We start from the raw sequence: 27,758 nt of genomic DNA on the forward strand, positions 1-27,758 counted from the left end.
TACCTTGGATTTCTGGACAAATCCAGTTCAATACATTATTGTGTAAAATGGTTCCTCAGCACATTTGCCTGTAGGCCTACTGAATGTGGATAGATTTCACAACTGAGAGAAGCAACATTACAGAGTTGACTTTAGGATACTTTTCTCAGAAAACAACACTATTTTGCACAACAATCACTCACATACTGAGAAACAACATATAAGATCTCTGCACTCTTGTGTTATATTGAACTGGTCATGCCTGGCTCTTCCTCATGAGTTATAACTTGGTGGATTCATGAATATTTAATTTAAATCATCTGGGGCAATGACATACGCTGAACTCAGCTAAGGTATTAATAAAGAAAAAAAAACACCAGTCAATTTGAACTACACTTTATTCATTAAATTTTGAATGTTTTGACCTAAAGAGGCATAATCTTTTTTCAAATATCCAGTTTTATACAAAGAATGTGACTAAAGTTTTTTTACACCAAATTAACTTATCCATTTTACAATCTGCTTTAGAAACTCCAAAAATATGGCTATTGAAAATAAACTGTAGACTTAGACAGATATTTGTATTTTATGGACCTTCATACGTTCAATGGGTGGAAGTAAAGTTTGAGGTGATGATGACAAGAAATGTGTAACATTTTTTGCTTGATGGCAGGATTAAGCTATTTTAAATTAAAGTTATCTCCCTTTGACCATACTTCTTAATTTTACTTTAGGTCAATTCATTTTCCCACATAAACCAATTAACTGGTCAGTATCTCACTACTGGGAAAGATTTGATGCTGTGTAAATGCATAATGGTTCAGTCATTTTTTTAAATTCTCTTATGCTGTTGTGATTTTAAGGATGGATTTTAAAGTCGGAGGTTGTTTGATTTCATTCAGTTTTGCTGGTCTTATACAGTGGTAAATAAAGATTTTTAACAGATAAGTATATTTTGAGACATTCTTACCACTACAGTCTCATTCTTAAAAATTTGCTAAATGCTAACAATTTAATAATTTGCAGGTCATTAAAAACCTGGACCGCTGAGAGACTGTGGTGCTGAGTTTGTAGTGTTGAAACTGTTGATGGTGCATTTAACTTTTAGCCCGCTGTCGGCAAGTGATTCTGCCTTTGCGACCAGTGCAGACCAAGATCAGCCTGCATATCCATGCAGACTAATCATGGTCTGCACTGTTCACTGTTCAGTCAGTAAAAAATTTTAGTGAACATACACCCCTTAGAATAATAAATAGTATTGCCCATACTGAATGATGGACCAGTCAATTTTAGAAATATTGCTTGGTAAAGGTTAAGTCCACAACTTGGTAAGCACAACTGCTACTATAAGGAAGAGTGCTACAAAGATTAAAGTATTTTGCTTTGCTTTATCTATTCTAATTTGTAAAATACGATATGCAAAAAATTAACCTACCACTGGTTGAAGATGCAGATGGTAATATCTGGTTTTCGATTAATTGTACTGCTTCGTTACATCCAAAAACACTTACCCTCAAACCAGATATTCCTACCTAAATCTACAACTTGTAATAGATTAACCCTTACCCTGCTAAATTTCTATAATGAATTTGTCCATCTTCCAATTTGGACAGTACAATTAACTGTTAAAAGGGGTGCTTACTAAAAAAGATACTGGCTATGGCTGAATAGCCAACAGTGAAGATCATGATCAGACTGCACGGATGTGCAGGCTGATCATAATCTGCACTGGTCACAAAAGCAGAATCACTCTTGTCCAGCATGGTAAGGGGTAATATAATCATGGCACCTGAGACAGGTGTCTGAAGTAGGATCATTGAAAAAAAATCAACTGCATGTATTTTACACATTTAAAGTCACTGGTAGCTGCCTCTTACAATGAATAAACAAACATTTAAATTTACTATAATCTGAAACAAGTACCACTAATGAGTCATTACGGCATAATGCATAATTTTCAACAAGTGATGGTAATATTTTGAATATCTAATTCTAAATATTGCTGCAAGAATGGAAGTAACAAGAGCTGTCAATAACACAGCATGCCTGACTATTTGACAGCTTCTATGTTGAACAAGGGCCATAACTTGAAAAGATTTATGTTACTGAGTTACTTTATTCAAATTTACAACAAATTTAATTACGGCAATGATAATAACTTGCATGCGAAACTTACAAGCAAGTCTTTGAAGTAAAAGAATGCGGCTATAATCTGAATTAAATTTAAACAAGAGTTACGTAACTTGGTTATTTCAGTAGGTCTGATAACTGGAAAGCACTGTGTTCAGTCTTAATCCAATACATGAGCCACGCCATGAGAAAACCAACATAGTGTGTTTGCAACCAGCATGGATCCAGACCAGCCTGCGCATCCGCAGAGTCTGGTCAGGATCCATGCCGTTCGATAACAGTTTCTCTAATTGCAATAGGCTTTGAAAGCGAACAGCATGGATCCTGACCAGGCTGCACGGATGCGCAGGCTGGTCTGGATCCATGCTGGTTGCAAATGCACTATGTTGGATTACTCATGACGTGGCTCACATGTAGCTGTCACTGAGATACAGCTCGATAGTTGCAAGCAAAACCAACCAAACTTTCTTAGTTGAAAAAGGGCCTTAATTTAAATTAAATTAAATTCAACAAAGAGTTATCTAACTTGGTCATTTCAGTAGGTATGATGACTAGGAAGCCTCCTGTAAAGTTCCAGTACAATACATGCAATGTTTACTGAGGAATAGCTTGCTCACAAAACTTTTAACCAAAGTGTGATGAAGCTGGTGGGGAAACATTGGCGAGTAGAAAAGCTTTCATTATTCTTCATATAGTCGAGCTAAAAAGGTACACTAACTCTAACAATCATTTCTGACAAGAGGATACTTTTCCTTAACATTTGCTGAAACTCTGGTCAAGTGGGCTAACACACTTTCCTTCAAAGCAGAAACCCTGGATTCGAATAATGAACTTGATCACTATTGCCCCTGTTCACCAAGTTATAAATGTCATCAGCAAATTGCTGGGAGGTAAGATATAATTGGCTTTAATTGTTTCTAAGAAAGAAGTATTCAAAAGCTCTACAGAACTAAACCTCTACAGAGCTCATGTCAACTGATTCACAAAACTACAGTAAATTAAATTCACCTCTACTTTTGTTTCTTTATTTATAAACAGTTACAATAGCTCTTTCCTTATATCAAATATGGCAAATACTTTGAAAATCAGACACTCAGAACTTTACACAATCTACTTTTTCCTGCATTAAATTTTTTAAAGGGACTGAACTCCAGATTGTAGCAAAATATGAGCTTTCTTTAAAATTGATGTTTGGTCTGGTCTTATTATGAATATTAGTATAAAAGCTTTTGTTTCTAAACTATTAAAAAACAAGAGCTGTCTCCGTAGGATGACACATGCCCCCGATGGCACTTTGAATGAATAGTTATGGCCAATGTTAGAGTTTAGGACCTTTGACCTACGGAGCTGGATCTTGTGCGCGACACATCGTCTTACTGTGTCACACATTCATGCATAGTTATTTTGAAATCCATGCATGAATGACAAAGATAAGAACCGGACATGCCCATCAATGCACTATCATGAAAAATGATCTTTAACGTCTAAGTGTGACCTTGACCTTTGAGCTACAGACCTGGGTCTTGTGCACTGCACGTCGTCTTACTGTGGTACACATTCATGCCAAGTTATTTGAAAATCCATCCATCGATGACAAAGATATGGACCGGACACGCCCATCAATGCACTATCCTTTAACGTCTAAGTGTGACCTTGACCTTTGAGCTACAGACCTGGGTCTTGCGCACTGCACGTCGTCTTACTGTGGTACACATTCATGCCAAGTTATTTGAAAATCCATCCATCGATGACAAAGATATGGACCGGACACACCCATCAATGCACTATCCTTTAAAGTCCAAGTGTGACCTTGACCTTTGAGCTACGGACCTGGGTCTTGCGCACTGCAAGTCGTCTTACTGTGGTACACATTCATGCCAAGTTATTTGAAAATCCATCCATCGATGACAAAGATATGGACTGGACACGAAAATTGCGGACAGACCGACAGACCGACAGACTGACAGACCGGTTTCAAAAACTATATGCCTCCCTTCGGGGGCATAAAAAAATGCTAAATCAAGTAAAACAAAACATGTCTGAACTGGAAATCAAAGCCAGGTTACCTTTGCAATAAACTTTCCTGCTATCTTGATCAATACACCATGGAAGTCATACTAAAAGACTAATTTTATAAAGCTTTATAAATTAAGGCAGTTTACCTTCTTTACTCCATGACAAACACTTTTCAAATTTGAATGGACAATAAGAAAAAACAACAAATTCTCGTGTGTTTCCGTAACATATAATCTGTCAGTAATAAAGTGTCAAAGCCTTTTATTATATATATATATATATATAGAAGTACAGCAACAATTTCCTGATATCTTAAAATTTCCTTTTTTATTTTCTTTATTGTCCCTCAACCCAGAGGTCAGTCCCTTTAATAATGGTTTCTTGGTCACCTATTATATGAGGCAAAATCTAATCATTAACAAAATGAGCAAACGAAGTATGACAGTGTGAAAATGTCACAAACAATACAATCCAAATATACTTTTAAAACATATAATTCAGGGTACAGACAACAAAAACATACATAATAAATCGACATCAACAATGAATATATTGCCATTAGATGTCATCTGAATGTAGTTCTATTTCATAGATATGTGGTGTTAGTTTCATAACTTCATCATCGCAAACAAAGATCAAAGATATCAAAAATTGCAGTCAATTCATTTCTTTAACTTAACAATAAAGATGCCCAAAGATGTATACCCAACCCAAAGGTTTTAAGAATTTTTAAGTGCTATATAACACACAGTATCCAAATGAACTTTACTGGTAATTTACAAGTGCAGCAATTTTGATATCACACACAGTATCCAAATAAGCTTAACTGGTCAAGTGCAGCAATTTTAAGCCAATGAAAAATCTTCCAATATGGCATAAAACCTTTGAAAGAGCTTAAGTTTTTTTACCTGGTCACCTGGGTTTAAAGTTATAAAACCTAGTTCTGAGGCCAATCTCAGAATGCTTTCCTCCCATTGGTTAATTTTACGTATTTGAGAATCAGCCAATCAAATGTTTGGGATTTGAGACTGGTTTCCAAATTTGGTTTTATAACCCGGGATTCAGCTGTGACCTTCATATCCTGCAATATGTGTTCATTGCAGAATCTCATGAAAAGAAGCTTATTTTAACAAGAATAAAGATGTTTTATTTTCCCTCCAAAAAAAGAAGAGTTGATTTTGCTTTGAAAAAACAACATTTTTTACAAATTTGTCATTTAAAATCTAGCTGTTCTCTGAGGTTAAATGTACAATGACATTGCAATTTTAAGTATATAAAAAAACATAAATTCTATAAAATCGCATTAAAATTAATGTATAGTTAACAATAACAACATTATGCACAATATATGCTAAAATATTAATACACATAATATGTATGGCAGTCAAAGAATAAATGTCAATACTTAGTACAGACAGGTCAATTAAATCTACATATTTTATTTAGTTTGCAAACAGTATTTTTTAACACAATAAAATTCTTAGGACCAAGACTTGTAAAAATGAACATCTCATATAGGACCATGAAACAGTTAACTTCAGGTAAAATGTAAATTACGACCTGTAAAAGTAATGTAAAACAAAACTAACAGAAAAACAGAAGATGGCACATGTCAAGCTACATATTCCACTACAAGTGTAACAACTCTTTTCTCATACACATTGTGTTACATAACAATGTACATGTACATATGAAAGTATTGAATTAAAAATACTTGTTAGGAAAATCAATAAATAGTATTTCATTTATATATTTAAATTGTGTCACCATAAAACAGAAAATGCTTTTAAGCCACCACTGAGGTACAAATCGGAATTTCTATATTCTGCATGGGATTGAAAAAACATGCCTTCTATGAAATATTCCATTACATTTTAGCAAAATATATAAAAAACACCTATTATATTTAACAGGACAATTATAAAAACAGACATAACAATTTGGTTCCATGAATAAAATATTTAATTTCATAAAAAACATTTGTTCAAATCAGTTTTCCTTTCCCCGATTTTATGCCTTATTTCCTAACATTTCTGTATCAATTTGCAAGCACTTTCACACACAACATTCTGCCAAAATAATGTTTAAAACCTAAAAATAGACTGATATGTAATATCTGAAGTGCCATTATGGACAAATATGTACCTGAAATTTATATTTTCAATTTTCTCTTAAAAGAACACCTCTAAGAATTTAATTTTCAAACTTTTCTGTTGTTTTTTCCCTCTAAAAAAGCTAAACAAGTTGAATGTACATGTATTTTGAACTACTCTTTTACGCAACAACAATTCTTTTGCATAAAGTTTGTATATAATCACATAATTAAATACTTAAATATATAAATAAAGTATCATATAATACATGCACTGCATTTTTCTTAAATCACAGGAGAGGAATGTCACAACTTGTAACCAATTGGAGCCAGCCTTACAAGTTATCGATGGATATTGTCCAATGAAATGTATGGATGGTAAATCTAGGCCGATACTGAAATGAGTCATGTGACCGATTACGCAACCAATCATTAAATGTTATTATTCACTCCATGAGACATCTGCACTTTGCCTGTTTTGTCTAATTCCAAAGATACTGGAGGTTGAAAACTTTGTCCAGACACTACAGAACTCAAACCCTGAAGAAAAGAAATTGGAAATTCTTATCTTGATTAAATCTTGAAAATAAAAGAAAAAGTCAGCAATTTTCTCAATACAAATGCATACCACTGTGCCTTGAGGTCAAACTTCAAAGTCTTACTCTCCACCTACTAAACTAACTGGACAGACCCATAAATGTCTTGGCTTTAACCTTTACCCTGCTGAATTTCTAAAATGGAGTCACTGGACTGGTCCATCATTCAATTTATTATTTGAAGAGGTGTTAACCAAACATTTACAGACTGAATAGCGAACAGTATGGACCATGGTCAGCCTGTGCAGAGTGATCTTGGTCTGCACTGGTCACACAGGCAATCAATTGCCACCAGCAGGCTAAAGGTTAAAGTCACATGGTTATCATTTTAGGTCTTACAGGAATTTTCTAACTTTAGATAAGGGAGGAAGACCCCATATGAACCCCCAGATTATTTCACACATGAGCAGTCATCTGGCAAGAACCACCAACCTTAAAAGGCCATCTGGATAGATTCTTAGTCTGAAAGCATTTTACATCCCACTCAAGGTTTCTAACCTACAGAACTCCAAGCATCCAAATATTACAGTAATACATCAAAAATTTGTTAACATGTATGCCTTATCTAGACCTAGTAAAAATTTATTCAAAATTTAAAAGCCTTCTTTGTCATAAATTACATGATGCAAAATATTCAATGAATACATCATAATCATTTATTTTTCGATTTCTCCTTATAATCTCTGAAATCCCTCTAATCATAACCTAAAATCATATACTGAAATTTTTAGAATTATTGTTGAGTTAACCCACTTACCTCACCAGCATATGAGACAAGAGGTGAAACTTCACATACAATCTCATTAAACTCTTCACATGTCCTCTGACTGAAAATATAAATACAATATTGTAATCTTCATCAATTTCTTTACCTCTTTTTGCACTACCTTTTTTTCAGCATAGCTCAGCCAATTTATCATCTAACTTTAAACATGGTGTAATTACATGGTAACAACTTACTGTGAATGAATAAAATATTTAATTGGTTTTAAATTGGATAAGATATGACATTTAATTTATCTCCTGTTTCTATATTTTTTCATTAAATTTGTTCATTTTATAAAGTGTAATAGATCTACTTGATTAGACATATTAAGTTAAGTGGTAGTGGTCTGTCTGGTAAAAATGAGAGCTATCACTGAAAATAATAAATACCCCCACAACAACTAAAACCCTTTTCCAAACGAAATACAACATTTTATATAAACCAATGGGATTTTCACATTCCAGCACCAACAAAGTAGCAAACAGATTTTTGTCCAAGGGCATATAACTCTGCAAAACAAAGTAGCAAACAGATTTTTTGTCCAAGGGTACATAACTCTGCAATGACTCAATAGACTATTACTAGTGTAACATCTATTTTCACTTCATGGTGATCATTTGCATGAAGTTTCATTTTTGTTTGTTTGTCTGTTTTGGGTTTAACACAATTTTTCAACCCTATTTCAGTTATGCAACAGTGGGCTGTTAACCTAACCAGTGTTCCCGTATTCTGTACTGGTACAAATCTGTATTCTGCAGGTAACTGCTAGCTTCCTCATAGGAATTAGAGGTGGAAGATGAATGATTTAAGACACAACATCTTTTATCAGATTGTCATGGAGAACATACGTACGGGCCGGGGATGAAACGACCAAGTGATCTGTTGATCTGGGCTTTCCCTACTGCCCTTTGTGGGCGGATGTATGTAGTTTGACTGGAATTCATTTTAAACTATGGAAGTAGTAAGAATCACGTTAGAAAACCAGTATTGCCATTGCATTTTGTCAAAGTCCAAAGGCACATAACTCTGAAATGTTCAGACCAACTAAACAAAATGTGAAGTTCATTACACTTCATTGGGCCCTTATGTATTAAGTTTCATTAGAATTTCTTTAAAGAAGAGTGATAGAAGTTTGTGCCATAATTTTTTTAAACAAAATACAACAGCATGAACCAGAGCTATCACTAAGATGATTTATACCCCCAAATTTCCCGTAGAGGTGATTAATACCCCCAAAATTCCCCTTGATATTAGGGGAGTAGAATGCTATTACCATGACGTATGACCTTCATGTGTGACCTTGATCTTGAAATAAGTGACCTGTATTATGCACAGTGCATTTCATCTTGATGAGGTTAACAAATGATGCTAATGTTATGAATTGCATTCAAGTGCACAAGAATGACAGTGAACTTGGGACTTAGTGATCCAGATCATGACCTCCAAGTGTGGTCTTGACCTTTGACTTAGTGATCTGGGTTGTGTGCTTTGCTTATCATCTGGATGAGGTAACTATTTGATGCTTGTTTTATCAAAATCGTCCAAGTAAGTTAAGTCACTTGATCTTTGACCTCCAAGTGTGACCTTGACCTTGAACCTAGGGACTTGGCTTGTGTGCTCTGCATGTCATCTTGATAAGGTTAATATTTGATGCAAGTGTTATAAAAATCCTCTTAGTGGTTATGATGTAAGTAGACACAAATTATGGAGTGAAGGACCAACTAACATGCCTAACTCCAATACAGCCACGATACACTTTGTATTTTGGGGTATAATGACAAAATGCAATCTACCCCTTTCAAACTTTATTGTAGTATACGAGTCACATATTTTCGCTGGGTCAAAAATTAAAAATTTTGAGTATGTTTGCAAGGTTAAATATTCGCGAAATTCTAAAAATGGTTTCCTACTTTAATTTGAATCTTACCAAAAGTAAATATTTACGTAAGGATAAATTTTCGCGCGATGTAGGGCCTCGCAAATATAGCAAAAATTAAACCCTCGTGAAAATTTCTGCTTTTACAGTAACTAGCAAACTGAGGTGCAACTATAAACTTACCCATCTCCTGCATCTGCCTTAGTCTGATTACTGAAAGAACAACAACAACAACATGCAGGCGGGAAATCATGCAAAATGTGTGGTGGTACAACAGATACAGAGATCTTTGATTTCATGTTCCTACCTCACCCCCAGCCAATTCTCCTGCATAAACAAAGCCCAAAGTATGCCATGAAAATCATACTGATTGCTTATATGCACCCCCTCCTCACTCCCCTCCCTGCTCCCCACACTTAGTTTTGTGCATGTGTTAGTTATGAAAAATTAAAGTAGTGGATCTGCAATGAAATTTGGCAATTTGTGTGAAACTTCGTATTCTTCTTAGGCAATTTGTCATACTTTGGATGTAAAGTAGCTTAATGAACACATATCTTTCTGTAAAAAAATAAAAAAATAAGTAATTTGCTGATTTTGATTACCGGTCAATCTTAACGCCAAAACATAACCATGACCGATTGCCAGCAATATAACTGGGCTTCTGAGCAGCTATTTAAATGCTTGTTCTTTTAGATCAATACAACACACAGCTTAATTTACACAAGTTGCTATGTTTATGTAACAAAGTAGATATTTCATTTTTAATTAACCAGACAAAACAAAAATTGAAATCTGTAACAGTGCACAGGCATCACTAAGCAATTACAAACATGAGTCATGTAAAAAAAAATGACACATACTAACCAAACCTTTTGAATTTTTTTTTTTTGAGGGGGGGGGGTGCGGGGCGGGCAAGTCAAGATTGTTAGGCTTATAAAACATAAAGTCAAAGATCTAATGTTAGTAAGAATAAACAGTGATAACTTTTAAAGAACTGTTAGTTAAAATACAGGGACAACATAGCTTTTTAAATCAGGTAACATGTTTTTAGCTGAATAACTGAATATTAAATGGACTGCAGCACATGAAAAAAAAGAATTTAACTTCGAAATTAACCAATATGGTAAAACCTAAGTAATGTCATTTATCCAAAACAGACCAAAGATCAATATTTATTTATTTTGTTGGGTTTAACATCGCACCGACACAATTATAGGTCATATGGCGACTTTCCAGCTTTGATGGTGGAGGGAGACATCAGGTGTCCCTCTGTGCATTATTTCATCAAGAGCGGGCACCTGAGTAGAACCACTGACCTTCTGTAAGCCAGCTGGATGGCTTCCTCACATGAAGAATTCAATGCCCCGAGTAAGGCTCGAACCCACATCAATGAGGGGCAAGTGATTTAAAGTCAGCGACCTTAACCACTCGGCCACAGAGGCCCGCAAAAGATCAAAGTATTATTGTGAAACATTTGATTTGTGAGGATAACATGTCATACTTTTGGAAAGAATGAACATTTTGTGGGGACATTAATCTGTGTATTTCAAAGTTTGAAGATAAAATGACTGGAGAATTTGCTTCTTCGTTCAAATTTATTTTTGTAGACTAAAGCAACAACGAAATCCAGGAAAATCAAACCCCTACCAAATAAAATGTTTTCCCAATATGATAAAAATTTCAGGTGATGCAGTCCAACAACAATTTTTCTTGGCAGAGAACAAAAGCATGTGCCATGCAAAATTAAGGTTCTTGACAGCTTGGAAGCTCTCCCATTGGAGCAATTAGGGCAGGAAGTAAAATAAATAATTTAAATAACTGCCATACAAAAATATTTTTAAAATCATTTCATTTCTGAAGCCAAACAAAAGTATGATACATGTAGCAGCAGTGTCTTGCAGTATATAATTTCTGCAAATGGCCAATTTTGTCTAAGCATTTCAAGTCAACACATAAATCTAGTTACTGAGACAAAAGTCTTTTTCTATGTGCGTGTGTGAACACAACATCGAACAAATGTTACAGTTACATCTAACAACATTTAAAACCGTGACATATATCACCTATCAAGTTTACCTTGGTATATGAGGGATCTCAGATCCATCCTTGTGTACAAACTTCGCCCCAGCTTGAAGCATCATTCTGCGGTGTAGGCTACACAGATCTTGTCTGCATGTTGTGGGTGTGTCTTTTGCAGCGCCATCTGCATTCTTCAAGGGGGAGAACTCATCTTCTCTCAGTACTTCCCATACAGCAAAGCTCCTGTCACATTTAACACAAGACACACAAACAACAACAGGGGAACCAGAATGTTGTAAGGACATGCACAAACATAGTCATAACAGGGAACCAGTATATTTTAAGAAGATGCATCACAGTTAATCAAGACGGGATTTTCAAAACAATTTTAATATGTGCATTACATTAATTTCAGTAACATCAACATTAAAATGTGCATCAGGGTTTAGCAGGTAGGATTTCAAAAGGTAAGATAATGCATTAAATAATGTGCATAAAATTAAATAATGTGCATAAAATTAAATAAAGTGCATAAAATTAATTACAGGACAGGAATTCAGAGAGAAATCATGCATCAATTTTAAGAAAGCATTTTCAATTATAAGATTAAGCATCAAAAGTAGTTATATAAGAAAATATTAGCATGCATCAAATTTCGATGAGAAAGATTCAGTCATGCAGGGAAGCAAGCAGTGTAGCATTAAAAATCATATTTGGACAGGTTAGTTACAAGATATAAGTATATATATCAATATGACAAATGCAACAAGAGATGTAAGAGGAAATTTCCATTACGTAAGTAAAATTTCAAGAACAATTAATAAGCCAGGTTAATTTTTCAGCATGTATGGCACATGAGTACAAATTTTGAATTTTTTAACACAAGTTATTATATATAGCAACAGTAAGTAAAAATATTAGTTTAGGCATATATTTTGGCAAATTATCAAATGCAAAGCAAAACAGGAAGGCCATCATCACCAATGCAAAGTGTTAATCAAGACACGTTAAAACATGAACCAAAGGTTTGACATAAAAGTACAAGCAAAACCACAAACACACACAAACACAAACAGACAGGAAAAAAAAAAAGAAGCAAAAAGTACCATGTTAGTATTTACAAACCAACACTAAGCAATTGAAAAGGTTCTAAAAGACAATATATATTTCACAGCTGTTTAGTCCGGAACAAAAAACCCATGTAAATGAGAAATATCACCCAGATATCAGATAACCAACAAAGGTGCAGTAATATATCATCACCACAAACTAAGCCATTAAAAGGCTAATAGTTATGTCAATGCAAGCAATATCAAGAAAGTTCAATTTTCAAAAGGTTATATAGCTAACTGAGCTGAAAGCGCATTAATTGAAACAACATAAAACAAAACAAGATTTCTTAAACACTTATGTCCCCATGATGGCCTGCTGGTGAGAAAGTTTCTGTCTCAAGTAAGTTTTGACCTTTGACCTGATGACCCCAAGCATGTTTTGACCTGAAGACCCCATAACCAGTAAGGTGAGGAAGTTCGATGGCCTTAGACATTAAACATTCTCAATCTAATGATAAAAAAACATTTTTAGTTTTACGGCAACTGTGACCTTGACCTTACACTAACTGATCCTAAAAGCAATATAGGCAATCTAATAACTGCATACAATAATCCTACAAAGATTGCCTATTGTAGGCCCAAGCATTGTCAAGTTCTTGATCAGAATAACATCAGGGTTCATCTTCTGATCACAGGCAATCAGCCAATGAAATATGGTGCATTCTACAGTAATTGATCTGAAACCATTTCAGTGTTTACTTTTGTAAGAGCTATAATAGTGACCATACACAATCGTCTTATTAAGTTCGACCACTTTAGGCCAAAGCTTTCTGTAGTTATTTATCAGAAACCAAAATGTCCACCACCAGAAATATGGATGGGATGACAGACACACAGATCGCCATGAGCAAAACAATTTACCCCCTCTTCATCGAAGTGGGTATGATAAAAACACCTGTAAATGTGTTAGTTGTAATCCAGAGAAATGTACAACTTTTAAACCAAATGATATGAATGAATAGCTAAAGCATGCATAGATAAGCATATGTATTTACTACAATGTATATATTTGAAAGCAATGAAAAACAGATTTTCATTTAAAAAAAAAAAATAAAATAAAATTTGGACTTATTGCTCCAATAGCATGGAAGCACTAAAGAAGTATTACACTGAAGCTGTTTGACATTTTTTATGATCCTAAATCTGGTATGATGGTGGTAACCATAAGGGCAAAAAGAGTAAACTTTATGTGAAAAGCTCTCGAAAATTTGCTATAAAATTTGAAGTTTTCTTTTTTGTTTTAGGTAATTATTAATTTAGGCAAGCAGAAAGTGGGGTAAAAAGTGAATCTACCATGCCAACAAGTTGTGAATAATGAAATTCCAATCAACATTGAGATTTTGTCACTAACAAGGTTCTACCGAGTTTATTCGGCTAATCTCAAACTGAGGATGGGATTTTCCTTATCACAACTTAAATACTTTGTTCGTTTCATTTTCTCATTGTTCTAACCATCTTATCTATTACTTGGATTATAGTATTATTCAGCTACTAATATACCAAACAGACTATTAAGATGACATCACAGAATTTATGATATCATAAAGTGTGTACATACTTAAAAAAAAAAAAACACACTTAAATTCTGAAGCTTTTATAACAGATACAGTATATTAAGCATATTTTATGCAATTAAACTATAAAGGTAAAGTAAAATTGCAAAGTTACCAACCCCTGTAAGACAAGGGGTGTGACATAAGAGAAAATGAGCTAGCATACTCATTCCCATCAGAATTTGTCGCCTTATTTCCACAATGCCGTAACTAGCTTTTTGATAGTTTTGGGAAACAGCGTTTAAAGATTTGAGTGTTCATGACTGTACACTACTTACAGCCTTGTTGAACTAAAATTTAGCCTGTTTAGTTGGTTCTACAAGGCCACAAATTCACCATCATACAGAGGTCAGACAGACATACCTAACAACACTAAAATCTCAATTTTACCAAAAAACGGAGTTACGTCACTCGTGAATTTAGACGACAAATTGTCTATTCTGTTTTCAGGCGAATCCATTGCCTTAAATCAGACTTTCTCCTACATGCTTGCAGTGATACTTACGTTGCAAAATGGAAGACGTCAAAGACAAATTTCTCCATTTTAATGCCGTTAGGTTCGGTAGGCTTAACTAGTTCACCAAGACTATTTACATGTGGAATCTTCTTTTTGGCTACATGGTGCTTTAATTCAGACTCTTGGGCTGGACTGAAAATCATAGCAAAGAAGGACAAGGTTATTATTATAAGATATAAGTAACAGTTAGAGAGATGTAATTTCTTGTTCTTTTTTTAAAGGGGTGTGTTGGTGGGGTGGTTGTGGAGGGTATAAACAAAGCATATCATCAGATATTATAAGATATAAGCAAGTGTTAGTATTTTCTTTTTCAGTGGAGGCAGACGTGTAAAGTTGGCCGGTATGGGCAAAGTTAAAAATATACAGTGAAATTGAATATTTGAAATTAGCTTCAAATTTCTTCACCACTTCTACTTTTGACACTTCTTTCAGTGTTGTTCTATCAATTTTACAACAAAAAAAAAATCTTTAGGATTTTTTTCAGTACCTATTCAGGAGTGATTTCCCTTTTCAAACATCATATAAAACAAACAATTAATTTTAATTTCTTGAAAGAACATAGTATCACTTACTCCGATACCATTTTCAAGAAGTCCATGGTAAAGAAATGGTTGCATATATTTCCAGCGTTGAATGTTAGACGACCGTCTGTATTCCGCCTTTCTGCAGTTTTGAGCGTTATCTCACTGTATTCCACAACTTGGTATTTTCCCTCCACTTTACACACTACACCAACAGCTTCTGTGGGAAATGCTTTCTCCACAACCTATAATAATTTGCTAAGCCTAATTTGTCTCTATCAAACATGGAAGACACAGATCATAATTTATTTTTTATGCTAAACTTGGACTGGCAAACATAACAAGAGCTGTCAGGGGACAGCAACTCTCTAAAAGATTTGTCAACAAGAAAACTAAAATATTCTTAGAATAGTTGTGCTAAAAATGTAGACTATATTCCTGTTAAGGTAAGATTATTCCTTTGATAAAAAATCTATATTGGTACACCAATAGATTTCCAATATACACTGTTGATAGGGCTCTTTTTCTGTTGATTTCCTTCTGAAACTGTGACCTCAGAAGAAGCGTTTGCTAAATCAGTTTGTGACTTGTAATTTTTATGTTTCTAGACATAAAGCAACCCATTTACTCACAAAATTAGTGAAAAGCTTGTTTGTTTTTTGTTGGGTTTAAACTCGCACCAACACAATTATAGGTCATATGGCAACATTCCAGCTTTGATGGCGGAGGAAGCCCTCAGGTGCCCCTCAACGCATTATTTTCATCACGGACGGGCACCTGGGTAGAACCACTGGCCTTCTGTAAACCAGCTGGATGGCTTCCTCTCATGAAGAATTCAACGCCCCGAGTGAGGCTCAAACCCACACCGGTGAGGGGCAAGTGTTTTGAAGTCAGTGACCTTAACCACTTTGCAACAGAGGCCTCTAGTCTTGTTTACCTTCTCATTTAATGTCCATTACAGAAACAAAAATCTTACCTTTGCCCCACAGTTAGCTCCCTTGTTTATACAAAACCCAAGAAACACTGGATCTGCCATTTTGGCAAGTATATTATCTACACAATAAACATGAACATATTTGATGCCTCTAGATTCCATGTCAGCTAATACATTACTGCTGCGTAAAGCTTTATACAGGCCACCATTACCGTCTGAAACAAACATTTATAGATCTAATCAGTAAGTTATTAAGACTAGAATAGAACTGTACAACTCCAAGCCAAACAATTTCTTCATATATGCAAATCAAACAAGGTTATGCAAAACGCATTTATACTTATTGCTCTTAGTATCAAGTAAATAATTTTAGCAATGAAAGCTCCAAGATTTGAGGCATCTATGACTATACCTCCTTCAAAAACTTAGTCTGTTTCGCAGGGGTATCAGTTTAACTCTACTGTGGGCTGCCGTTGAGATGTGTCAATGGACTATAAACTGATTTGATCTTCCTCGTGTATTTTATTTTCTATACACACTCATTAATACCATAATTTACTTACAAATAAGTGAAAATATTCACTAAATATACATCAAAGTTTCTGATATGTAAATACACACTTGCATCTCTATCCATATAGCACTAATACATACGGTAAAATCATTTGAAATCAGTATCGTCATTTTGGCCAAAACAGCTGTTCGATGGGAAAATAAATTTGTCAGTTTCAACTTTAACATGTAAAATAAATAGGATTTTCATTTGTTCATTTGGATTTCCTTTTGTAAATCATGCTAGACTGATTTTAAAAAAATCTGACCACACAAATTTTCATAATGGTAGTCCATGGGAAAATCACAACTTTCATAATTTTTCGCCAATAGAAATTTTTCTACAATGTAGATTTTAATAAACATACCAATGTATTGTCTAAAATGTGGTGAAATAAAATGTATAGATCTGTGTGCTTATTTTTGAGATATCTGACCATGGTTAAAGTGAACCGCACATTTTAAGCTAATTATAAGACATTATTTTGAATTATTCAATGTGTCAGATGTTTTTATATCATATTTTAACTTTAGAAAAATATCATAATTGCCATTTACTCACGGGTTGCCTTGAATTCACAAAATGATTTTCATTTCTGTATGCCAAATCCAGGCTTTATTCTATGTTTTCCGGATAAATGATGTTACATCATCACTTCCGGTTTATCAAACGTGCAGAACTACCTTAAAGGCCACTCTCTCAAACAGCTTCAAGCCACTGAAGTGCAGCACACTTACCTGGAGCAAGAGCCACTTTGTGTTGATTGGCAAGGAATATTTTCCCATCAAAACTTATACATGGCAAGAGATTCTGTTCAAAGAGTGTCACGTTTTCTTTCTTCAATCCAAAATAGTCATGGCTGGCAAAAAACTCCTGTGTCGGCTCTTTTGTGTGCTCGCTTGTCATGATATACCTGGAAAAGTCAGAAATGTTATCACAAAGCCAACAAGAGCTGTCTGTAAGACAGCGCGCTTGACTTTTCTCAGTGCTTGACTTAGAGTGTTGCCAATAAAAACTTTATAAAACTTTAACCAAAAAATTCTAAGTTAAAAAGGGGCATAACTCTATCAAAATTCAAATCAGCTTTATGGGGATTGTTTTTTCTGGTGTAGACTTTGAAAGTAAAAAAAAAACTTCTTAAAGTTTCAAGTCAAAAGCTTTGAATGTAACAGAGATATTTGACTTTCATCAAAAATGGCGACGCAACACCGGGGCAAGTGCTATAGCTCTACCTTGTCTTTGAGGTTGAGCTAGGATGCATAGAACTTATTTTACACATTCAGATGTTTTGCAGACAAGATTTACTATCTCCACTATGACCAATTTCAGCAACAGATTTGAAAAAGGACTCTTTGTAACTGTGTAATTATAAAAAAATATTTTACCACTAACTCCATATTAAATTATCTTCACATGAATGGGTGGATATGACAAGATTTTAACAGGAATTTTACATTTATTTAAAATTTGTTGATTTCAATATCCTTCTTATTTTAACATGTATAGCATTCTGACACAAATTTGTCAAGGGAGGTAATTACTATCAATCTTGGCAAAGACCATATCTCTTATTGACTGTCTTTTGTATTAAAAAATTTACTGACTATTGGTATTATATCAAACAAAGTGAGCAATGCTTCCTAGTTGCTGGAAAAATGTTGTCCTTGAACACCCTGTGAGTATCTGTAACTACACTAGCATGCATTTTGGTTTCACAGATAGGGCACAGCATGACTATCTTGAAAACTCCTTATTACGTATGAGATAGCAGCTATCTCTAAAGATCATTAATATCAACTGGCATTATTGATCAAGCATAAACATGTCCAATACTAATGAATTACATCCTGAAAGAAGTGTTATATTAAAAAACAAATCTAAAATAAATTTTCAGGGCTTTTCATCCTTAAATTACAGAGGACGATATTCAGTCACAAAGTTTTTTCCTAAATGTGTCAGAGAAACTTCATAAAATGTAAAAAAAAAATAAAAAAAAATTTGTTTAATGAAGCTGTTATATTTCACAAGTACCGTAAGGAATATTAATAAGCTCTATTAGGATTAGAAAACCACCAAAACCACCAAATTTCTTCCACTGTTACACACCTCTTTAAACAATTTGTAAAGGTGTTGCATTTAACAACATTTATCCCATATGAACTTCTCAGCTGGAAAGGCCATGGCTTCTTCCCAATATCCTGATTTAAAGACCTGCATTGAGCTATAAACTACACTCTATAAATGTTTTTCTTACCACGGAACTACACAATCTTTGTCTGTTAATGCTGTGGCATTCTGTTGCACTTTGAGAATTCTTTCAGCCTGTAGTTGGTACAGTGTTTTCCCTGAAGGCAGGCCAACATTGTACATGCCTTTTGGATAGTTCACACCAAGTCTGGTCCCCTGACCACCAGCTAGAAGTAATACTGCTACATTGTTGCCAGCTATTGCTTGCAGACCTGCAATTAGAAATGACATTATCAGTGTTGTTGCCAGCTAATGCTGGTAAAACTGTAATTAGAAATAACATTACCAGTATTGTTGCCAGCTAATGCTGGCAGACCTGTAATTAGAAATAACATTAACACAGTGTTGTTGCCAGCTATTGCTTGCAGACCTGTAATCAGAAATGACATTACCACAATGTTGTTGCCAGCTAATGCTGGCAGACCTGTAATTAAAACATTACCAGTGCTGTTGCCAGCTATTTCTTGCAGGCCTATTATCAAAAATAACATTACCAGTGTTGTTGCCAGCTATTTCTTGCAGACCTGTAATTAGAAATAACATTACCAGTGATGTTGCAGCTATTTCTTGCAGACTTGTAATTAGAAATAACATTACCAGTGTTGTTGCTGGCAGATCTGTCATTAGAAAGGACATTACCATAGTGTTGTTGCCAGCTATTGCTTGCAGACCTGTAGTTTGAAATAACATTACTAACGTATTGTTGCCAGCTATTGCTTGCAGACCTGTAATTTGAAATAACATTACCAACGTATTGTTGCCAGCTATTGCTTGCAGACTTCTCATAACAAGCCACATGTGCCAGTGTTCTTGCCTGTTATTGCCTGCAGACCTGTAATCAGACATAACATGGCCAGCGTTGCTGCAAGTTATTGCTTGCTAACCTGTCATTAGAATAACAGTGCAACAGTGTTGTTGCCTGCTACTGCTTGAAGAACTGAAATTAACATTGCCATAATGTTGTTACAAACTTATCAAAGGAAGTAACACATGTAACAGTCAAGTTTAAAATTTAAATCTAATCCATAAAGTAACAGCTATACAAAGATAGAGTGAAAGTGCATCAAAACTTTAATCTGAAATTAAGTAAAAGGGGGACATAATTCATGAAATAATGGTGCAAGAGTTATGGACCTTCTGTCATTTAATATGCATGATGTTAAACACTTATTTTAAGATTGAAGCAAATAAATCAAGTAATAACAGAAATAAAGTCAACATGCATCAAACTTAACTTGAAATTCTAAGTAAGAAAGGGGGCATAATTCAAAAACGTTACTTAGCCAAGAGTTAAAGCTCTTGTGTCATACTAGTATGATACGGGTAATGATGAGAAATAACTATTTCAACTTTGAAGCAAAGCAATCTAGTATTAACAGAGCTAAAGACAAACTTTCAGAAAGTGTATCAAAACTTAAACCAAGGCGCATACGAAGATGACAGGTTGAGTAGGAGAGTTCCTCATACTAGTATACTAAATGTACAGTCAAGTTAAAACTGGTAGCAAAGAAGGGTATTGCATTACAATTAAATGAATTTGGAAGTCTAGACTTCAATAAAGAAAGTCAGTATAATGTTCTCATGTTACAAGTTATAAACACCGTCAAGTATGGTATTGAAGTCAATTTCAGACGTGCTTTTTTCCCCTGAGTGTTTTTTTCCTGAACGGTAACTTAAACATTTAAACTGAGAGCAGATAATGCTTGATAAATATAAATGTGATAAATGTTTGATCAGCAGAGATAATTAAAAAGCTTAACTGATTATTAGTGGATTAGTTCAAAATACGTAACGGCTTTAAATTTTTCGATAAAGTATTATTTAAACTTCCTCTTCCTTAACCCGAAATAACTGCTTGATTTACTGAAATTGCAGGTAATCAGATACAAGTTACGATATTGGCTATTGTTCGATGACACATAATCTATCAAAGTACACTGTTACATTATCAAAGTTTCAATACAACTATCGGATTTTCAAATAATTTTTAAGATAAACATAAAGGACTCTTTATAAACTTACTGCTTACAACATATTAAAATGCTTATGACATATCAAAATGGTAACGATAACGAATGTTCAAACCAAATTAACATTTGTTAAAAACTGCAAGGTTTATCAAAAAATGCACGCTAACAAAGATTAGATTATCTATATGACATACACTGATTTTAAGTGCAGCAATAACAAACTTTAGTAGAAATTCTAAAATCGAAATAAATAACAGATCTCTTAAATGCTTTTTTCTATCTATAAAATATTAGACATTTTAACATAAAATAGGCAGGAACAAACCCTGGACAGTTTTTCTCAAAACTTATAAAACATACCAAGTGAGTTGTACTCTTGGATCTTATCTGCATCCGTTCGTGTCACGCTACCGCATACGTCTGCAGGTAATGGCTCTAGGAGGTCGTCTAATTTGTCTGAAGCATGTTTTAACGTTTGCATTGAATGCTCAAAGAACCCATTGATTTCAGTATAATTCATACTGTCTAGTTCCTTATAAAAGGACTGTTTTTCGACATCTGAAAGCGAATCCCAGAATTCCAACAGATGTCCCTGTCCTGCAGAATCCAGCCGCGATCGTAAACTGTCTATGTTCATGATGAATGGTTGAAGCGTCTTCCTTTAAAAATTAGCTATCAGCAAACTGAAAATAATTAATGTAAACATAATAAAGTATTGGTAAATAAAATGATAAACTGTACATCAAATTAAGTCAAACAAAATGAACCAGACACAGAAATCTTTTTGCAATTTCAAATATGAAACCAGGTTTTTCTTTTAAATGTCTTTAAATAAACCAGCAAAACTACTGAAATTTTACCATTTTAATACTTTTAAATTGTCATACTTCAAATGTTTACCACTAATTACTAAAAAAAAAACCCTCCAACTCTACGTTTTGTTCTAGCTACACAAAAAGGCAAGATTGAGTACTCAAAATCTTGCAAAACGCTAATGTTGCTAACATATTGTTTCAGTACTGTAAAAATTCATTTTCTGAAAATTACCTCAATGTAAAAATCTTTAAATGAATATTTCCAACCGGCTTTCAATTTTACCTGATATATATCCTTCCTGTGTTATTAAATTCTCAAGTTTCAATACAAAGTCAACAAAATTAATAACTCTAATAAAAACTTCAAACATGAAGACATTCCTCTATACAATATTAAACAATGGTGTCATATAGCATATTCAGTTTAATATACGAATTTCTATATTCTACTATTTTACAGAGAGAAAAATTACCTGTACTAAGACAATTTTCAGCCAAGCACCAACAATGAAGTAAAAGGAAAGTATAAAAGTATAGTCACTCCTTTATCTTTACCAGGGACCAATAAAAAACCACCTACACAATGTAGTAAAAATTTCAAATAAGGGCATGCATCTACAACACTCCAGGTTTGGTTAACATACTGCTATCATGTTATCATTTAATAAAACTTATTTAAAACTGTTAACCTCTAATAAATCTAGCAAACCTGTCATTTTTCAAGTAGAGGATTTTTGTCTTTTATTTTTGAAGCAGTTTTTCAATACATGGCTCAATAGGCAAATCAAAGAAAAAAAATATCTTTAAAAACCTAGCTCATTTTATACAGACATGTAAAGAAACAGATGAAAGCTTTAACCAAAGACGCTAACATATAAAGATATATGAAAATGAATTACATCTATTTTGCAAAAAAATAAACCAGACAAGAAATAAATCAAAGTTTAAGTACTTGAGACGTGTTACTTCATTGTGAATTTTTATCACAAAGTTCAAATTAAGACTACATGCATAAAAACATTAAGTACATTTTCTACCATACAATAAAGTTACATGTTTTGGGGGTGTTTTTTTGTTTTTTGTTGTTGTTTTTTTCTTTTATTTTACAGTTCTCCCAAAATAAATGTTTTAAATACAAGTTTGAATTTTCAAGATTCAAGGATTCTAAAATTTTGACGACAACCAAAGAATTACATTCACACTGGCCTCTAATTGACATCTGCACATCAATGAATCTCTCTGTTGTTAGGATGGAGTCTGAACTGAGACGTATGACAAATTGGCTTATCACTGTGTTATCTATCATTGTATGTCATCTTGCCCAGTATTGTCAACTGTTAAAGGTGGTTGATCAGGTTTTTGGTCAAGTAATGTATGTGTTCTAAACTTTAAAGTCCCATAAGGCTTTAAATTTTATATTAAAAACAAATGAAACAGTTGTCCAAATAAATGATAAGCACAATTTCATGGTCAGAAAAGTGCTAATTTTAAATACTATAAATGAGCCGCGCCATAAGAAAACCAACATAGTGGGTCTGCGACCAGCACGGATCCAGACTAGCCTGCTGATCGCTAACGGTTTCTCTAATTGCAGTAGGCTTTAAAAGCGAACAGCATGGATCCTGACCAGACTGCACGGATGCGCAGGCTGGTCTGGATCCGTGCTGGTCACAAACCCACTATGTTGGTTTTCTTATGGCGCAGCTCATTAATGAATGTTTACAGTTAGAGCCATAAAGGGAGGTAAACAAAACAATAAATTCAGTGTTCGAAATAAGCGCCTGCCCGATTGCCCTGGCAAGTAAAAAACCATGACGGGCAAGTAAAACTGACTGCTGAATTGCCCGACGGGCAAGCTGCGAAAAAAGTCTTTGACTTACACCGCCAGCCCGAAGCCAGAGTCGAGTAATTTGCAGATCAGTCGAGTATAAAATCCAACCTTCACGCTCGACCGGTCGAGTGAATTTAACCCCTAATATCCAACAAATGTCAATTGTGTACACTTTTCAATACATCCGAAGTTTTCGAAGGAGAACAAAATCAATACACTGTGACGTTACGTGATTAGCTCCGCCCCGTTTAACTCTTGATGACTGACTGCCTCCTAAAGCATCATGTTTGATAAAGAGACCGTCAGTAAACCGTGTTTTATAAAGAGACTGTCTGTAAAATGTAATCCGTCATTCACATCAGCTGACATGTTGAGAAGGCGCTGATTGCCGATAATAACAAGATTAAGAGTTGGTAAGTTGTTTGCTCCGAAGTCGGAAGACTATAGAAATAATTGTCAAAATGATACCGACAATTCCAGCACAAAAAAGATAAATGAATAAATTTTATTTGCTAATTGGTGAGTAAAATAGACATTTCAAAGTCAAAGTTAAAAAACTTTTTTCCGATGAGTAATAAATTTGCTACTTACTTTGAAATTTCGAAAATTATAAATCCTGCTTTTACAGTATTAAAAAAAAAACAACACACACACACTTCAATCCTTCTCCTATTTAGGTTACACAACTGATATCTATGACACATTTTGATGCACATGGCAGCTGACTTCAAAGGCAAATTTTCCTTTATTGATTTTCGGTATTGCTCTTTGATGTGGGATGAAAGTTAACTGGTTGGACATTGCCGAGTGATTGACGTAATTTGACATAATTCTACATGAGGTTTATAAAAATGTACATTAGTTTTTTTGTGGATTTTTATTATGTAGAGGATGAACAGTAAGTTTGTTGATCTTAATATTTAATGCTGACTGTTGCAAATGCTAACTGTTGCTATACTTATAATAAAACTATAAAATAGTTTTTGTTAAATATAATGTTTTCTTATCATTCTAGTGGTCATTTTCTTTAAATTCTATTACTTTACACCATGTTTTGAACCAATTAAATATGAAGATGATGATGATGATCAGGGTCATTGTACAAAGTAATACTAGGACTCCAAGAAAATTTAAAAGGGACTGCAAAATCTGAATGTTAGGCAGTCCCGACTCCATGAAATTGAATCCTTATGGAAGCCCTTCTGTGAATGAGAAATATAACTTTGATGATTAGGATGATGATGAGCCAGAGTTACCACAGGAGGCTGTGTTTTTGTTTGTTCTGACTTTCAGCAAATAAATAATAAAGAAAATGTTATGACTATTCATTTACTGGAATGTATTGCTCTACAAAGCAATGCTGTTTCATTTCATATGTAATGCTGAAATACAAATCATTTTTCAGGCTAGCAAAGTTAACTTGAATTTTGGCTAGTACTATTTCAAAGGCACAAGCCCGAACGTTCTGGGATTGAACGTGTTTTTAAAGAAGAGATCCAGGGCAAGTTGGAATCTAAGGGGGCAAGTTGAAATCAGTTCTAGGTTGCCCTACGGGCAAGTTGGAATTCAGATTTATTTCACACACTGTAAATTCAAATAAACTTTCTACTACATTCATCAATATTCAAACCTTTGACAAATTTAAGAGAAAATAGTTACCCGAAATAGGATTTAACAACATATTAATAGATTTCTGTATTCCTGTGGCAGCCACATTTCAAATAAAGGCATTTTGAGCCTGTAACATATTACCAACACATTTATGTTCACTTTGTGTTTAATATTCAAGCAAGATTTTTACTGGAGGTATTTTTAAAATTTTCTCATGGTAAGGCTCAAATAGCGAAAAATGTTGTCAAATGTTGCTTAAATGTGAATGACCACCTTTAATAAGACATGTTCATACACGAGAAAGTGTTTAATATTAACTTTGCGTCTGAAAATAGCAATATTTGAAGTAATAACAGACAAGCTGTTGCTACAGAGAACCTGCAAACAGAGACCAGGCTTAGAAATAACAATACCCTCAGCACCTAAAAATCAGTGCTAAGAAATTTTCTTTGGATTTCATGGTATGATCAATCCTAACAAGCAAATGAACTTCCTTTAAATTTCATAACAACACAATTATTAATGCCACCATGAAAATGCCTTTATGGATGAATCCATGGAATCTATCACCCATAAAATTAATACTATTTCCCAGAAAGTAAAACTGTTTAATATCTTGGTTGCACTATTTAATATGGCAAGCTGATATTTTAAAATTTCTTTGACTTATAAATAATATGACAAAAAATTGTAACTGAATTATACAGCAATAAGTTTGTACTAGCCATTTTCATAGTACTCATTTTCTTTGGATTTTTGAGCGAAAAAAATAATCTAAAATATTGAGTCACTTTAATGTTTTCTTTTTTTTTTAAATGATATAATAATCTTAATTAATTTTTTCAAGTTGTAAAACTGGGGTTTCCCCGAGTTCTCTAATTTAAAATTAATGCCATTAAAAACTTATTGCCAGTTTATCATCTATTTTTTTCTTTACAAATGGGAGAGTAGTTTTAGCTACCATTACTTACAGCCAGTATTTTTCTGATGGTCACATTCATTAAGTTATAGTGTAAGCCTATTTGTTTCCCTAACTAATGTTGAACTGCAAAAACCGTGAGACACTGGTAATTTAATAAATATCAAGATCAACATTTTTTATATTTATGAATTTAAGAGAATTACAACAAAGAGCTATAAAAATAAATAAATCAGCAACTTGAAAGGCAACATCCCGTGGCAACTGAATGAGATCTCGTTGTAAGCGTCTGTTGATCACGATTGATCAAGTCGGCAAATGCTTTGAAATAAGATTACTTTCGAATCATTAATTTTGTATATAATGATAATGGTGCTTTTTTAATGTTATTAGTATTTTCTACACGGGGAATGAATGAATTTATGACTGGAAGTCTGAGAAATCAACAGTTGTCGTATGAAAAATGGACTCGATCCGGTTTATTATGTGCCGGGCGTACCCCAAGTTTTATACTTCAGTAAGCCTCTGTTGATTTGATCATGATTGATCAAGTCGGCAAATGCTTTGAAATAAGATAACGCGCTAACACGAGATGATGCGGGATTATCCCCAATTGCCATTCTGTGTATTTTATAGTTCTTTGATTACATATATAATTAAGCATTTTCAACAAAGTTTAAAAATATACCTTTAATAGAAAGTACATACATTCTGACATAAAAATATTCATAAATAATAATTCTAGACCACCTAATTGTTTTCACTATGTAGAGCACCTCAATCACATAATAACAACATTGGGCAAAAATATTGCAGACAGCAGAACCAGTTTGATTTTTGTTTCTACTATTAATCTTTAAATTTTTAGCACAAATTATTTTATATCAGATCAAAGAAAAATGATATTTGATTTTTTGGTAAATGCATGTCTATTTTTTTCACCTGCAACAAAATTTTACTACTCTACTTTCTTAATCATAGGTAACCTCTAATCATTTTCAACATGTACGGATCCGTACACGCAGATACTTCCAGTTTATAAATCGATAAGGTACGAAATAAAATGAGTACGAAACGGCATAAAACTGAAACGTATTTTGCACTGTTCCTCGGCTATAGATTCTTATCTGTCAATCGCATTTGCATGAACATAGGTAAACTTACCAATTACTGTTAAACCGACGTTTACAATGCCTCCAGGTTTTGCGCTAACACCAAATTTTGGGCGTTCAATTTTTGACAGGTATACACTATAGACCGGAAGTGCGTGTCGCGAAAGTGATGAATGAATACACGCAAAGAGTCCAGTTATACAAAGTTAAAGCCGCGGAACATTTCAAATAATTTTCATTACTACTTCATTAGTTAATTATATTTCATCTCCAATATTGTCATTTCAACTCCAACTGTGTTTCTTCCAATAATCAAATTTGATCATAATATTGTCATTTCAACTTCAACTGCACGTGTTTCTTCACCAACAATCAAACTTGTTTAAAGCTGGGCGGTCATTTGTAATTCCAGTCTTGAACATAGTCATCGTCTGTTATATATATCCGATAGGGGATTCAAACAGTATTAATTAAACGAAGATAGATAATAGTCATTGCGCCGATTATAATAGGGTGTTGTTATATATGTCAGACACATAGAACATTGTCTTTCACTATCATGAATATAAAAAGGAATTCACAGTATTGT

The 27,758-nt window shown here is 33.9% G+C and overlaps 1 protein-coding gene across 2 annotated transcripts; it reads right to left on the reverse strand.

The window, feature by feature from the left end:
• Window positions 1-359: 359 nt before the first annotated feature.
• On the reverse strand, window positions 360-27,348 carry LOC123536766 (UDP-N-acetylhexosamine pyrophosphorylase-like). 2 transcript variants are annotated; one of them, XM_045320169.2, is made up of 11 exons: window positions 27,222-27,348; window positions 21,242-21,564; window positions 18,919-19,123; window positions 17,402-17,577; window positions 16,154-16,326; window positions 15,229-15,422; window positions 14,645-14,788; window positions 11,532-11,717; window positions 9,639-9,668; window positions 7,571-7,640; window positions 360-6,757 (listed from the first exon to the last, which is right to left on the reverse strand). In XM_045320169.2, exons 2-11 carry the CDS (start codon window positions 21,516-21,518, stop codon window positions 6,650-6,652), a joined length of 1,563 nt encoding a protein of 520 aa, XP_045176104.2. In that variant the 5' UTR covers window positions 21,519-21,564; window positions 27,222-27,348; the 3' UTR covers window positions 360-6,649. The 2 variants fall into 2 exon arrangements, with proteins under 2 accessions (XP_045176104.2, XP_045176106.2); XM_045320171.2 differs by lacking the exon at window positions 9,639-9,668.
• Between the last annotated feature and the right edge of the window lie 410 nt (window positions 27,349-27,758).

This window comes from Mercenaria mercenaria, chromosome 17 (genome assembly GCF_021730395.1).
Source record: "Mercenaria mercenaria strain notata chromosome 17, MADL_Memer_1, whole genome shotgun sequence".
Lineage (NCBI taxonomy): Eukaryota > Metazoa > Mollusca > Bivalvia > Venerida > Veneridae > Mercenaria > Mercenaria mercenaria.